General features: G+C 37.8%; 1 protein-coding gene across 1 annotated transcript in view; it reads left to right on the top strand.

Moving 5' to 3' along the window:
* Window positions 1-16,127, top strand: part of LOC307062543 (cytochrome P450 3A29-like) — a gene marked incomplete at its 5' end in the record, with an annotated part of 42,065 nt that overhangs the window by 2,187 nt on the left and 23,751 nt on the right. Inside the window, 6 exons of the mRNA XM_079718284.1 lie at window positions 313-406; window positions 2,266-2,318; window positions 4,703-4,802; window positions 10,660-10,773; window positions 11,035-11,123; window positions 12,451-12,599. Of these exons, the coding sequence (XP_079574410.1) occupies window positions 313-406; window positions 2,266-2,318; window positions 4,703-4,802; window positions 10,660-10,773; window positions 11,035-11,123; window positions 12,451-12,599 (599 nt within the window). The remainder of the gene's footprint in view (window positions 1-312; window positions 407-2,265; window positions 2,319-4,702; window positions 4,803-10,659; window positions 10,774-11,034; window positions 11,124-12,450; window positions 12,600-16,127) is intronic.

Genomic DNA, 16,127 nt, shown 5'->3' with positions numbered 1-16,127 from the left:
GAAGAATTCCAGCCTGAACCTCTCAGGACCGCTCAAATTAGAAACATTTATAAAGTATTCACTCTAAGATTGGAACCATGAAGATTTCAGCTGCCTTTAGCTAATCATCATTACCTTTTATGGGTCTCATATTGGTGGTGGGCAAGGAGATGATGAGTGAATGTAATGATTGCTTTTGGAGCTGCTGGTATTATTTATTGCCTACATGTTATCTCCTTAGGTTGACTGTTCCAGTTCTGAGTCAGTGACTGGCCAGCTTCAGCACCAATATTCCACAATTCCTGTGACCTGGTTTCCTCTTTCATTTTATAGATATGGGACTTATTCACATGGACTTTTTAAGAAGCTGGGGATTCCTGGGCCGAGACCTCTGCCTTATTTTGGAAATGTTCTGTCCTACCGAAAGGTGTGTGTTGTTTGAGCTCCAGCTTTGTTTCTTATGGTGGCAAATCTCAGCTGAATAATATAGTAAAACTGTCCCTCCTCAGGAGGAAGTTCTGAGGTTTCACACTTTCCAGAAATATCATGGGCCCCACTCAGCACGTGGCCAATTTTACAACACGCCTCTATTTTTCGCTGTTTAGGAGCCTCAGGTTTTGCCGCCTCAGACAGCCCAGCTCTCTAGCTGATTCAGCACAGGACTTGATGTTCCATCTGGTGGGTATTGTGAAGAGGATTTTCTTTCTGCCAGGTGCAGATTCCCAGGAAGGCACCATCCCCTTAGTATTAGGAGAAAAGCATGAAGGGGATGCCTGGTCGTGGCTTATTAAGCTGCGTACACTACAGTCAGGCTTTCCTGTTGGTAGCGTAAGCTCTGGGTAGCATCTTTTTCTTCCTCCTGGATTGCTTGGTAACTTCCGTTTCTAATGCAGCCGGAGTATTCAGTGTCGGGTAATTTGCACGTACTTGAATTATCTCAAGAACTGCTAACGCCTGCAGTTATTTCTGTGGTTCTACTCCATCTTTGCTAACCCTGACATCTTTTGTGTTTCGAGGGGTGGAAGAAGAGCTTTTTTGCTTTACTTCTGTGCCTCCAAAGAAAGCACCTTATGGATGCACCTGAGCAGTGAGTAGGTGTAACGGAGACAAGATGGTGGTTGTCTAGTTACTTCAGGTATTTAACCACTAAATAAGTTGTGGGGTTTTTAAAAAAAAAAAAAAAAGTAAGGCAGAATCACATATACAAAATCACTAGAAAGGATATGATTTGACAAAATTATTAAAAATTGAACTGAACTCAATAGAATGTACTAGGTGGCATATGGACTATGAATTCTGGCCAAGCCTTGATATTAATCCAGCTCTGATGCCTTGCCCAGGGCCTGGCCCCTGAAATGAAGGTCATGAGCTACGTCCATGTGTCCAGGGGGCAGAGCCTTGTGTGCAGGCTGCTCTCTGGCTCAGACTTCCTTTCCTGCAGACATGAGGCTTGTTTCTCAGATCCTGATTCTCCCAACTGAGGTCTTCATTGTCTCATTACTGCCTATGAATTTCATGAACTTTTTTCTCTCTGAAAAAGCAATAATTTATTTTCCACCTTTCCCGGATGAACTCCTTAGTAGATGCACTCCAAGACCCATGTTTCTGAGACCTTCATTTTCATAGGTAAACCATCAAATATCACAGCAGAAACTTAGTAACAGGAAGATTTTTTTCCTTTAAGCAACAGAGGGAAAATTCAGGGCAAGTGTTTAAATTGGTGTTGTTGTTTGTAGTTGTGGTAACTCTCCATCTTTTCTGTGTTGAGCTGGAAAACTAGAAGGTGATCTACTTTGTCATTCATTCATTCACTCATTTATTTTCTCACTCAACACACACCCCTTAGACATTTAAATCTGCTGGACTAAAAAGGTCACTGGTGTCTTTAACTTCCTAATTCTTCTAGAAATCTAGAGAGGGCTCGTGAGATAAATGAAAAGGCTGCTTAACAAGGAGATGAAAGTGTGTACAGGCCGATTTAACTTACCCTTCACTTTAGTTTTCTCACGAAAAACAAGGAGGTACTTAGTATTATTCACAGGCAAAGGTAAGCATTTAGTATCTGTAATAGTTAGAGAAAATGCAAGAGTGATTTAAAATTCTCTGTTCCAATATCTCCTTTTTTTTCCTTCATTTCCCCTAAGAAGTCTCTGAATAAGAACTTCCTTCCAACTGCCAGTGGAAAATAGTAAGCCTGATTTCATGGGTTTCAAGGTATTTTTGTCCCCAAAAGAGGTAGGGTTCAATACATTTAGTTTAATAATCTAATTTTGTTTCTCCTTGCAGGGTATTTGGGAGTTTGACAATGGATGTTTTAAAAAGTATGGGAAAATGTGGGGGTGAGTATTCTGGAAAGTTCCATTGGATAGACTTGTTATGATGTGGCGCCCCCCTGTGGCATGGAAGACAATCGCAGTCCGGAGCTTCTTGGGATGAAGTCATCTATTGTAAAGCTTTGGAGTCTTGTTCTTTCTACCAGGGATCCCTGGTGTCAGCCAGGTGTCCAGGTCTACAGTCTGAATTAGGCCTGGAGATTTGCAGGTCATCACTTTTCTCCAGACTTTGAGGCCCAGGGACTCCTAGCATCTCTTTCTGTCCAGTGTCACTCTTCCCCCCTTCTCCATTTTTCTTTCCTTAGGTTTCATTTAATTGCATAAAATGCATTATTCCAGAACATTCTAACATGTGCCCATAAATGCATTTTTTTACCCTTTCCCACATGATTCACTTTTAATTAAAAGCCAAGAATCCTTTATTTAAGTTTTGCATTTAATATGTCCTTTTGGAAAAAGAGCTGGGGGTTACAGGTAAAGAAAATAGGAAACAATTTCTGCTCAGCTTTTTACATTCTCTACAAGTACGGAGGTTTTTTTGTTATTGTTTTTTTTTTTTTTTTTAATTTTCATCCAAGACTTTCCAATGTAATTGTATTCAATTATTGTTTTATCTACTACTTTTCTCTGACTTTGAAGAGATGTGGGATATATCTAACCCAGAGTGTGTCATGTGGGCTCACAGATTTTAGGAGTTTTGTAGGTTTGATGAGAGCAGCAGGAGAGGTGTAACGTAGTGATTATTTGCCAAAAGGAAGTGGGAGAAGGCTCTGCCTCTCTGAAACTCTTCATCTTCTCTGATCAAGTCCTCAGAAACCATAGGGCCCTGCTGAGTTGCCATGGCCCCAAAAGTCAATGTGATTGAGTGGACAGAACACATAGCCCTTGCATTACCACTGGACCAGCTCCAACTGCCCCTCCAACATTTAATACTTGTGAGCTCTGGATAGAGTCACTTTTTCTGGATCCACTGGTGGATCCCAGTTCTCTCATTAGAAAATGGTTCTCATGCCTGGGTGTAAATGAGAACCACCTGGGAGAACTTGTTATAAATACAGAACTTTGACCCCATCCATCAGCATACCAAATCAATATGATCTGGGATGGGGCCAAAAATCTGAATTTTAACTGGTAGTATAAGAAATACTAAGGCTGGAGTGACATCTGAATATAAAGCGTCACCCCAAACCACTATCCCTTCTCCACCCAGGTGTTTTTGAAAAAACATGATGGGAAAAAGGGAATCATCCAAGTAATATGGTCAGTCAGATGGAAGAGCAGATTAAGTGCGTCTTCAATCCCTTCCGTCACTGCTTCAACACTAAATGCACATGACACCCACTTAAACCCTCTGAGTTTTAGAATTTTGGGGGAGGGGGGAAATAATGCACTGGTTCTCATCCATTTTTATATGGGATCACAAAACCATTTGAAATTCCTGTGTGAAGTCAGAGGAATAATAGGTAACATGTAGAAAACCTTCCATTGTGTTCTAGCCATTGCAAACGATTGATAGAGGAAACAAAATGCTGGAAGACAGTGTGATTAACTTAGAGTCAACCTCATGCCAGTGGCCCATTCCCATGAACGGGCATCCTGACAGTCAGGAGGTCAGGCCAAATTGGGATGTATCACATCTGAGGAGTTGGCTTTATGTGGTTAGGTGGGTCAAACGTAGGCCTGCCCTGCTGCTAATGGCTGTCACCTACACGGAGCCTGAGGCCCACTTGGGACCCATGTCAAAGAATAAATATAAGTAATGAAAAGAAAATATTTTAAAAATGAATTATACATGCTCTTCTGAATTTCTTTATTCTCTTTGTCCTTTTGTTTCAAATTTTTCTAAACTTGATGCTACCAAGGATATCTCCTTATTAGTTAATATAATATTTCCTTTTAAAAATTATGAACTAGAAAGCAAATTTTAGAAAATAGAGCAGAGAAAATCTTTCATAATCCCACTCTCACTTGTGGAGTATTCCAAATCTTCTTCCATTTGCAGACACATTTTATGTATTTATGATCAGTGTGTCTATAAGTTTCATAGGCCTTTTTCATGCTTTTGATATATCTTCAAAAATGAGTGGGTAGATGCTCCTTAATTAATTATTTTTTCATTCTTAGACAATTTACTTGCCTTCAGTTATTTACTAAGCTAACTTCCTTTTTGATAATGAAATATTTTAAACCTATAAAAGTTATGGAGAATGGCATAGGAAATACCCATGTAAACAACACCTAGACTTAACAAATGTTCTAATGTCATTTCTAACCATGATCTCTAGGAGTAAGGATTATGTAATGTCAGGATGAGAGTCTGGACTTAAGCTGTGACTCCAGCTGCAGAAACCGGATCATTAAATTTAATCACATCTCTTTTCCCTACACAGGTGTTATGAAGGTCAACAGCCTCTGTTGGTTATCACAGATCCAGACATGATCAAAACAGTGCTAGTGAAAGAATGTTATTCTGTCTTCACAAACCGGAGGGTAAGCATCCATTTTTTAAGTTTAAATATTATTTATTTATTAAATATTTATTCTGTAATAATTATAAATTCACAGGATATTGTCAAAAGAGAAAAATACAGAAAGGTGCTGTGAAGGAAACCCTTCATCCTGTTTCCCCCAAAGGTTAATATCTTGCATAATTATAGTACAGTATCAAGGTAGGAAATTGACATTGATACTATCCACATAGCTTATTCAGATTTTGTCAGTTTTATGTGCATTCATTTGGTGTGAGTGTGTGTGTTACTCTATGAAAATTTATCATAGATGTAGATTTGTGTAACTACCACCACAATCAATGTATAGAAATGTTACTTCCCCATCAATCTCTCTCTAGCCATTCTTTTTTAGTCACAGTGAGTAGCTTGTCTTTTCCTCTTATCAGGGTCTTAGTAGAGCAATTTTTTTTGTATTTTTATAGTTTATTATTTTACCCATACTAAAACACTTCATGAAATCCCTTACTGTTTTTTTGTTTTGTTTTTACATCTTTATTGGAGTATAATTGCTTTACAATGGTGTGTTAGTTTCTGCTTTATAACAAAGTGAATCAGTTATACATACACATATGTCCCCATATCTCTTCCCTCTTGCATCTCCCTCCCTCCCACCCTCCCTATCCCACCCTTCTAGGTGCTCACAAAGCACCGAGCTGATCTCCCTGTGCTATGCGGCTGCTTCCCACTAGCTATCTATTTTACGTTTGGTAGTGTATATATGTCCATGCCACTCTCTCACTTTGTCCCAGCTTACCCTTCCCCCTCCCCGTATCCTCAAGTCCATTCTGTAGTAACTCTGCATCTTTATTCCCATCTTGCCCCTAGGTTCTTCATGACCATTTTTTTTTAGATTCCATATATATGTGTTAGCATACAGTATTTGTTTTTCTCTTTCTGACTTACTTCACTCTGTATGACAGTCTCTGGGTCCATCCACCTCACTACAAATAACTCAGTTTCATTCCTTTTTATGGCTGAGTAATATTCCATTGTATATATGTGCCACATCTTCTTTATCCATTCATCTGTTGATGGACAGTTCAGTTGCTTCCATGTCCTGGCTATTGTAAAAAGAGCTGCAATGAACATTTTGGTACATGACTCTTTTTGAATTATGGTTTTCTCAGGGTATATGCCCATTAGTGGGATTGCTGGGTCGTATGGGAGTTCTATTTGTAGTTTTTTAAGGAACGTCCATACTGTTCTCCATAGTGGTTGTATCAATTTACATTGCCACCAACAGTGCAAGAGGGTTCCCTTTTCTCCACACCCTCTCCAGTATTTATTGTTTCTAGATTTTTTGATGATGGCCATTCTGACCGGTGTGAGATGATATCTCATTGTAGTTTTGATTTGCATTTCTCTAATGATTAATGATGTTGAGCATTCTTTCATTGTGTCTGTTGACAATCTGTATATCTTCTTTGGAGAAATGTCTATTTAGGTCTTCTGCCCATTTTTGGATTGGGTTGTTTGTTTTTTTAATGTTGTGCTGCATGAGCTGCTTGTAAATTTTGGAGATTAATCCTTTGTCAGTTGCTTCATTTGCAAATATTTTCTCCCATTCTGAGGGTTGTCTTTTGGTCTTGTTTATGGTTTCCTTTGCTGTGCAAAAGCTTTGAAGTTTCATTAGGTCCCATTTGTTTATTTTTGTTTTTATTTCCATTCCTCTAGGAGGTGGGTCAAAAAGGGTCTTGCTGTGATTGATGTCATAGAGTGTTCTGCCCATGTTTTCCTCTAAGAGTTTGATGGTGTCTGGCCTTACATTTAGGTCTTTAATCCATTTTGAGTTTATTTTTGTGTATGATGTTAGGGAGTGTTCTAATTTCATTGTTTTACATGTAGCTGTCCAGTTTTCCCAGCACCACTTATTGAAGAGACTGTCTTTTCTCCTTTGTATATCCTTGCCTCCTTTGTCATAGATTAGTTGACCATAGGTGCGTGGGCTTATCTCTGGGGTTTCTATCTTGTTCCATTGATCTATGTTTCTGTTTTGGTGCCAGTACCATATTGTCTTGATTACTGTAGCTTTGTAGTATAGTCTGAAGTCAGGGAGTCTGATTCCTTCAGCTCCGTTTTTTTCCCCTCAAGACTGTTTTTTCTATTCGGGGTCTTTTGTGTCTCCATACAAATTTAAGATTATTTTGTTCTAGTTCTGTAAAAAATGCCATTGATAATTTGATAGGGATTGCATTGAATCTGTAGATTGCTTTGGGTAGTATAGTCATTTTCACAACGCTGATTCTTCCAATCCAAGAACATGGTACATCTCTCCATCTGTTGGTATCATCTTTAATTTCTTTCATCAGTGTCTTACAGTTTTCTGCATACAGGTCTTTTGTCTCCTTAGGTAGGTTTATTCCTAGGTATTTTATTCTTTTTGTAACAATGGTAAATGGGAGTGTTTCCTTAATTTCTCTTTCAGATTTTTCATCACTAGTGTATAGGAATGCAAGAGATTTGTGCATTAATTTTGTATCTTGCAACTTTACCAAATTCATTGATTAGCTCTAGTAGTTTTCTGGTAAAGTCTTTAGGATTCTCTATGTATAGTATCATGTCACCTGCAAACAGTGACAGTTTTACTTCTTTTCCAATTTGTATTCCTTTTATATCTTTTTCTTCTCTGATTGCCGTGGCTAGGACTTCCAAAACTATGTTGAATAATAGTGGTGAGAGTGGACATCCTTGTCTTATTCCTGATCTTAGAGGAAATGCTTTCAGTTTTTCACCATTGAGAATGATGTTTGCTGTGGGTTTGTCGTATACGGCCTTTGTTATGTTGAGGTAGTTTCCCTCTATGTCCACTTTCTGGAGAGTTTTTATCATAAATGGGTGTTGAATTTTGTCAAAAGCTTTTTCTGCATCTATTGAGATGATCATATGGTTTTTATCCTTCAATTTGTTAATATGGTGTATCACATTGATTGATTTGCTTATATTGAAGAATCCTTGCATCCCTGGGATAAACCCCACTTGATCATGGTGTATGATCCTTTCAATACGTTGTTGGATTCTGTTTTCTAGTATTTTGTGGAGGATTTTTGCATCTATATTCATCAGTGATATTGGTCTGTAATTTTGCTTTTTTGTAGTATCTTTGTCTGGTTTTGGTATGAGGGTGATGGTGGCCTCATAGAATGAGTTTGGGAGCATTCCTTCCTCTGCAATTTTTTGGAAGAGTTTGAGAAGGATGGGTGTTAGCTCTTCTCTAAATGTTTGATAGAACTCACCTAAGAAGCCATCTGGTCCTGGACTTTTGTTTGTTGGAAGATTTCTAATCACAGTTTCAATTTCATTACTTGTGATTGGTCTGTTCATATTTTCTATTTCTTCCTGGTTCAGTCTTGGAAGGTTATACCTTTCTAAGAATTTGTCCATTTCTTCCAGGTTGTCCATTTTATTGGCATAGAGTTGCTTGTAGTAGTCTCTTAGGATGCTTTGTATTTCTGTTGTGTCTGTTGTAACTTCTCCTTTTTCATTTCTAATTTTATTGATTTGAGTCCTCTCCCTCTTTTTCTTGATGAGTCTGGCTAATGCTTTATCAATTTTGTTTATCTTCTCAAAGAACCAGCTTTTAGTTTTATTGATCTTTGCTATTGTTTTCTTTGTTTCTATTTCATTTATTTCTGCTCTGATCTTTATGATTTCTTTCCTTCTGCCAACTTTGGGTTTTATTTGTTCTTCTTTCTCTAGTTCCTTTAGGTGTAAGGTTAGATTGTTTATTTGAGATTTTTCTTCTTTCTTGAGGTAGGCTTGTATAGCTATAAACTTCCCCCTTAGAGCTGCTTTTGCTGCATCCCATAGGTTTTGGATCATTGTATTTTTGTTGTCATTTGTCTCTAGGTATTTTTTGATTTCCTCTTTGATTTCTTCAGTGATCTCTTGGTTATTTAGTAATGTATTGTTTAGCCTCCATGTGTCTGTGTTTTTTACGTTTTTTTCCCCTGTGATTGATTTCTAATCTCATAGCGTTGTGGTCAGAAAAGGTACTTGATATGACTTCAATTTTCTTAAGTTTACTGAGGCTTGATTTGTGACCCAAGTTGTGATCTATCCTAGAGAATGTTCCATGTGCACTTGAGAAGAAAGTGTAATCTGCTGTTTTTGGATGGAATGTCCTACAAATATCAATTAAATCTATCTGGTCTATTGTGTCATTTAAAGCTTGTGTTTCCTTATTAATTTACTGTTTGGATGATCTGTCCATTGGTGTAAGTGAGGTGTTAAAGCCCCCCACTATTATTGTGTTACTGTCGATTTCCTCTTTTATAACTCTTAGCAGTTGCCTTGTGTATTGAGATGCTCCTGTGTTGGGTGCATATATATTTATAATTGTTATATCTTCTTCTTGGATTGATCCCTTGATCATTATGTAGTGTCTTTCCTTGTCTCTTGTAACATTCTTTATTTTAAACTCTATTTAATCTGATATGAGTATTGCTACTCCAGCTTTCTTTTGATTTCCATTTGCATGGAATATCTTTTTCCAACCCCTCACTTTCAGTCTGTATGTGTCCCTAGGTCTGAAGTGGGTCTCTTGTAGATGGCATATATATGGGTCTTGTTTTTTTTTGGGGGGGGGGGTTCTTGTTTTTGTATCCATTCAGCAAGTCTGTGTCTTTTGGTTGGAGCATTTAATCCATTCATTTTTAAGGTAATTATTGACATGTATGTTCCTATGACCATTTTATTAATTGTTATGGGTTTGTTTTTGTAGGTCCTTTTCTTCTCTTGGGTTTCCCACTTAGAGAAGTTCCTTTAGCATTTGTTGTAGAGCTGGTTTGGTGGTGCTGAATTCTCTTAGCTTTTGCTTGTCTGTAAAGCTTTGGATTTCTCCATCGTATATGAATGAGATCCTTGCCAGGTAGAGTAATCTTGGTTGTAGGTTCTTCCCTTTCATCACTTTAAGTATATCATGCCACTCCCTTCTGGCTTATAGAGTTTTTGCTGAGAAATCAGCTCTTAACCTTATGGGAGTTCCCTTGTATGTTCTTTGTCGTTTTTCCCTTGCCACTTTCAATAATTTTTCTTTGTCTTTAATTTTTGCCTATTTGATTACTATGTGTCTCAGCATGTTTCTCCTTGGGTTTATCCTGTATGGGACTCTCTGCACTTCCTGGACTTGGGTGGCTGTTTCCTTTCCCATATTAGGGAAGTTTTCTACTTTTAATCTCTTCAAATACTTTCTTGGGTCCTTTCTCTCTCTCTTCTCCTTCTGGGACCCCTATAAGGCGAAGGTTGTTGCATTTAATGTTGTCCCAGAGTTGTCTTAGGCTGTCTTCATTTCTTTTCATTCTTTTTTCTTTATTGTGTTCTGCGGCAGTGAATTCCACCATTCTGTCTTCCAGACCACTTATCTGTTCTTCTGCCTCATTTATTCTGCTATTGATTCCTTCTAGTGTAGTTTTCATTTCAGTTATTTTATTGTTCATCTCTGTTTGTTTGTTCTTTAATTCTTCTAGGCCTTTGTTAAACATTTCTTGTATCTTCTCGATCTTTACCTCCATTATTTCCCCAAGGTCCTGGATCATCTTCACTATCATTATTCTGAATTCTTTTTCTGGAAGGTTGCCTATCTCCACTTCATTTAGTTGTTTTTTGGGGTTTTATCTTGTTCCTTCATCTGGTACACAGCCCTCTGCCTTTTCATCTTATCTATCTTTCTCTGAATGTAGTTTTTTCCCCACAGGCTGCAGGATTGTAGTTCTTCTTGCTTCTGCTGTCTGCCCTCTCCAGATAGCTATTTCTTTGGAGCTTCAAGAATAGGCCCCCAGATCTGGTCAGTCACCTTGAGACAGTGCCAATAAGACTCTGTGTTTTGCTTTTGACTCTAGTTTCTTGGTCCAGTGGGAATTATGAAAAATGCCATCTCTTTGTCTGAGGATGAACAATGGAAGAGGATACGAACATTGCTGTCTCCAGTCTTCACCAGCGGAAAGCTCAAGGAGGTAAGAAAAGAAGAGGACTTTCAACTAGAAACTTAAGGAATGACTCTAGGGACAGGTAGAAAATAAGATCATAGTCCCTTTCCAAAGAGAAGTCTGCTGAATTTGAGTTTTCTAATGATGGTCTTTTATCTTTACATCCTAGAAGAGACATTTTAAGATTCCTTATAAAATGCCACTTACTGCTCCATGCTTGGGAAAGCCAGGTCCTTCTAGGACTTGAGTCTGCATTTAACTTCAGGTGATGTTGTACTTTGTATCTAGATGTTCCCCATCATTAGCCAGATTGGAGACATGTTGGTGAGGAACCTGAAGAAGGAAGCAGAGAAAGGCAAGCCCATCAACATGAAAGAGTAAGTAGGGGTGAAGCTGCTGGTACCTGAGCTCCATTGAGACCCTCCAGCTGCCTGCCATGGAGCCAGATTCACACTGCTGAGTTACTGTAGTGACCAGACAGAAGTAAGTGTGTGGTGGTACCACTCCAATGGGCCACCCCAGAATGAGTGGTGGTTCGCCAAAGAAAGCAGGGCAGCCAGGAGAGAAAGGGTCTTCTCCTGTGTACATGAGCCAGGATGAACTTATCTGCTTAACTGTCACTTTGGATATTCTGGAAGACAAAAACACATAGTTTAGAAAGGAGAAACATTGTTGTGCACAGTACTGAGTGTAGAGGGTGTGGAGCAGAGGTGGGGAAGGCTCTTCATACGTATTGGCAGGCAGTGCACTGGGCAGGAATGTTACAGTATGGAACTTGAAACAACTTAAATCTCTTCACAGTTTTCCTGAGGAAAAGGCTAAATATTAATTCTTAACCACCATTTGTTCTTCCTTCAGCCTCAAAAGAGAGAAGGCCCTGTACAGGCTATGGGTAGAGTGATCATAGCATTTCTTGTCTAAACTGAGATTTTTTTTAAAATTCTGCTGTAACAACAGGTATAAACTGATAATGTCCTGGGAAAACTGAGGACATAAGATCACTTAGCTATAGGATTCCCTAAGTCAAATTTGGAGTAATTTATTATTTTTTTAACTAGAAATATTTTTAGTTTCTTACATTTCACAGAAATGAGTCTGCCCTCAGGTCAACCACAGACCACTGAAGTTGAGGAAGTGTGGGTCTTTCAGGATCCTTAGCAGGGGTGTAAGAGAGTGAGGGATGATGTTCCTGGCAACTCAGAACAGGGTGCTGCTGTTCTGTAATTCACTGAAGAGGAATCAGCTCTGAATGCACGTTCTATGGTGAGGCAAGACCCAGATCAATATCCCCTTTCTTGACTCCCCCAGGATGTGTTAAATTTATACCCTTGGTTCTGCTCAGACACAGTCCTTATACACTTATTATTGCCTGTAGTCAAAACACTACTGTACTTTGTCTGATTATGGGTGTCTATCCCTCTATGAGTGAGTTCCTTGAGTTTGTGGGGGGGATGTCTAACTTGCCTTAGTGTCCCCAGCCCTCCTGGCACAGGGCCAGCTGCATCACTGGCACCTCAGACACACCTCATGAGTGAGTGATAGTAGCATAGACTCTTCCATGGTCCAACAGGTGGTTCTGAAAGACTGTGGCTCTTTACCTGCTTTGCCTGGGCATCTGATTTTACATGCACTTCTTGTTATATGTGTTGAGTAAGGAGAGTAAAGAGGTGTTGACTTTAGTTGTTCATATCTTTCTCTACTCAGCTTCTTTGGGGCCTACAGCATGGATGTGATTACTGGCACAGCATTTGGAGTGAGCATTGATTCCCTCAACAACCCACAAGATCCCTTTGTGAAATATAGCAAGAAGATTTTAAAATTTAATCTACTCTCTCCATTAATTCTCTCAATAAGTATGTGGACTACTTTATTCCTTTTTCTTTATTCCTTCTTCCATCCCTCCTTCCCTCTCTCCTTTCCTCCCTCTCCACCTTTCTTCCTTTATCTTTCTTTTTTTAAAACTATTTTTGTTTTTATTTATTTATTTTTGGCTGAATTGGGTCTTCGTTGCTGCACGCAGGCTTTATCTAGTTGTGGCAAGCGGGGGCTACTCTTTGTTGTGGTGCGCTGGCTTCTCATTGTGGTGGCTTCCCTTGTTGTGGAGCATGGGCTCTAGGCGTGTGGGCTTCAGTAGTTGTAGCACATGGGCTCAGTAGTTGTGGCTCGTGGGCTCAGTAGTTGTGGTGCATGGGCTTAGTTGCTCTGCAGCATGTGGGATCTTCCTGGACCAGGGCTCGAACCCATGTCCCCTGCATTGGCAGGTGGATTCTTAACCACTGTGCCACCAGGGAAGCCCTATCTTTCTTTTTTAAATAATAGCTTTATTGAGATACAATTCACATGCCATATAATGCACTAGTGTAAAATGTATAATTCATTGGTTTTTACATCCTACCTATCCATCAACAGAGGAAATGGACAGGCAAAATATATACAACATTCAATATACACAACTGGATATTGTATGTGCATGTGTGTACATATACACACACATATATATGTGTGTATATATATACATATATATATATATGAGAAAGCCAGGTTCTTCTAGGACTTGAGTCTCCATATATATATATACATATACATATATATATACACACACACACACACAATTGAATATTATTCACCCAGAAGAGGAAGAAAATCCTGCCATTTGCAACAAAGTGGAAGGACCTAGAGGGTATTACGTTAAGTGAAATAAGTCAAACAGAGAAAGGCAAATACTTATATGTAGAATAAAAAAAAAACTAAACTAAAAAAAAAAAGAAGAAGAAGAAAACCAAACTCATAGAAAAACAAGATCAGATTTTTGGTTACCAGAGGTGTGGGTTGAGTGGTGGGAGAATTGGATAAAAGTGGTCAAAAGGTATAAATATTCAGTTGTAACATAAAAAGTACTGAAAGTGTAATGTACAATGTGAGTATAGTTAACACTGCTGTGTGATATATTTGTACATTACTAAGAAAGTCGATCATAAAAGTTCTCATCACAAGGGAAGATTTTTTTTGTAACTATATGAGGTGAGGAATGTTAACTAAACTTACGGGGTTAATTTCACAATATACGTATGTTAAGTCATTATGCTGTACCCAAACTAATACAGTACTGTATCTCAACTATAACTCAGTAAAGTTGAAAAAAAAAAGGGTTTTAGTACATCCAAAGATACGTGCAACCATCACTACAGTCAATTGTTGCACATTTTTGTCAGCTCACAAGCCCTGTACCTGATAACTATAACCTCTCACTCCTCTTAGCCCTAAGCAACCACTAATCTACTTCCTACCTCTATAGATTTGCTTATTCTGGACACTTCGTATAGATGGAATCATATATGTGGGCTTTTGTGGCTGGCTTCTTTCACTTATCATGATGTTTTCAAGTGTAATCTAAATTGTAGCATATATCAGTACTTCATTTCTTTGTATGGCCAAATAATATCCCATTATATGGACATTCTGCATTTTGTTTATCCATTCATCAGTTGACAGACACTTGGGTCATTTCCAGCTTTCGACTATTATGAACAGTGCTGCTATGCCCATTCATGTACAAGTTTTCGTTTAAATACCTGTTTTCAATTCTTTGGGTATGTAGTCAGAGGTGAAATTGCTGAGTTATATAGTAACTCTGTTTAACTTATAAGTAACTGCCAAACTGTTTCCCCACAATCTTTTTTAGATAAATGTCTATTCAAATATTTTGCCCATTTATAGTTGGATTATATTGAATACTTCTGTTGTTGAGTTGTAAGTGTTCTTTATATATTCTAGGTAAGCGTCCCTTATCAGACATGATTTGGAAAGTTTTTTTTTTCCTTTCTGTAGGTGTCTCTTCACTTTCTTGATAGTTTGCTTTAAAGTGCAAAATTTTTAATTTTCATCATGCACAAATTCTTTATTTTCCTTTTTTTCTCTGTGCTTTTGGTGTCATGTCTAAGAATCCATTGCCAAATCTGAGGTCATGAAGATCTACCCATTGGTTTTCTTCTAAGAGTTGTATAGTTTTAGCTCATATGTTTAGGTCTTTGATTTATTTTGAGTTTATTTTTGTATATGGTGTAAGGTAAGGGTCTATTTCATTCTTTTGCATGTAGCTAACCAGTTATCCCAGAACCTTTTATTAAAGACTATTTTGTCTCCATTGAATGGTCTTGTAACCCTTCTCAACATGCAGTTTACCATAAACTAGTGGATTTATTTCCAGAGTCTAAATTTTATTCTATTTATTTATATGTCCATTCTTATGCCAGTATGACATTGCCTTGATTATTATAGATTTATGATAAATTTTGAAATCAGCAGTACGAGTCCTACAACTTTATTCTTTTTTTTTTTCGAGATCGTTTTGGCTCTTCTGTGCCCCTGGCAATTGCATATGAATTTTAAATTCAGCTTTTCAATTTATACAAAGAAGCCAGCCAGAATTCTGATAGGGAATGCGTTAAATCTGTAGAGTTGCTGTCTTGCCAATGTTTAGTATTCTTATACATGTACATGGGATGTTTTTCATTTACTTAGATTTTCTTTATTTCAACAATATTGCAGTTTTCAGGGTAGATGTTTTGCACTTCTTTTGTTAATTTATTCCTAAATATTCTTTTTTTATGTTATTATAGAGTTATTTTCTTAATTTCACTTTTGGGATATTTATTACAGTGTATAGAAATCGAATTGATTTTGTATATTGACCTTGTTTCCCGAAACCCTGTTGGAATTGTGTATTAGTTCTAATAGGATGTTAGTGGATTATTTAGGATTTTTTATATACAAGATCATGTTATCTGATGGTAGAGGAGTTTTACTTCATTTTCTATACGGAAGCATTTTATTTCCTTTTGTTGCCTAATTACCCTGGCTAGAACCTCTAGAGTGGAAGTGATGAGAGAGGTTTCCTAGTCTTGTTCTTTTTTTTCCTTCTTCAAATTATACATATGTATTTTATTTACACTTTGTATTTGATATATTTCACGATAAACAATTTTTTTCCATCTTAACCATTTTTTAAGTGTGCAGTTCGGCGGTATCAAATACGTTCACATCGTTGTGTAAAAATCACCTCTGTCCATCCCCATAACTGTTTTCATCTTGTGAAACTGAAGCTCTATACCCATTAAACAATAACTCCCTGTTATTCCTTGCCCCCAGCCCCTGGTAACCACCAGTCTACTTTCTGTCTTTATGATTTTCCTAGTCTTGTTCTTAAACTTAGGGAAAGTTTAAGCTTAGGGGAAGCATGCAGTCTTTAATTATTAAGTATAGTGTTAGCTTAGTTTTTCATAGATGCCTTTTCTCAAGTTGAGGAAATTCCCTTCTGTTCCTGTTTGTTGAGTATTTTTATCACAAGAGAGTGTTGGGTTTTGTTACATGCTTTTTATGCA

This window comes from Hyperoodon ampullatus (genome assembly GCF_949752795.1).
Source record: "Hyperoodon ampullatus genome assembly, chromosome: 14".
NCBI classification, from domain to species: domain Eukaryota; kingdom Metazoa; phylum Chordata; class Mammalia; order Artiodactyla; family Ziphiidae; genus Hyperoodon; species Hyperoodon ampullatus.
Note: the sequence above shows the minus strand (reverse complement) of the source record. Positions and strands in the feature narration are given on the sequence as shown.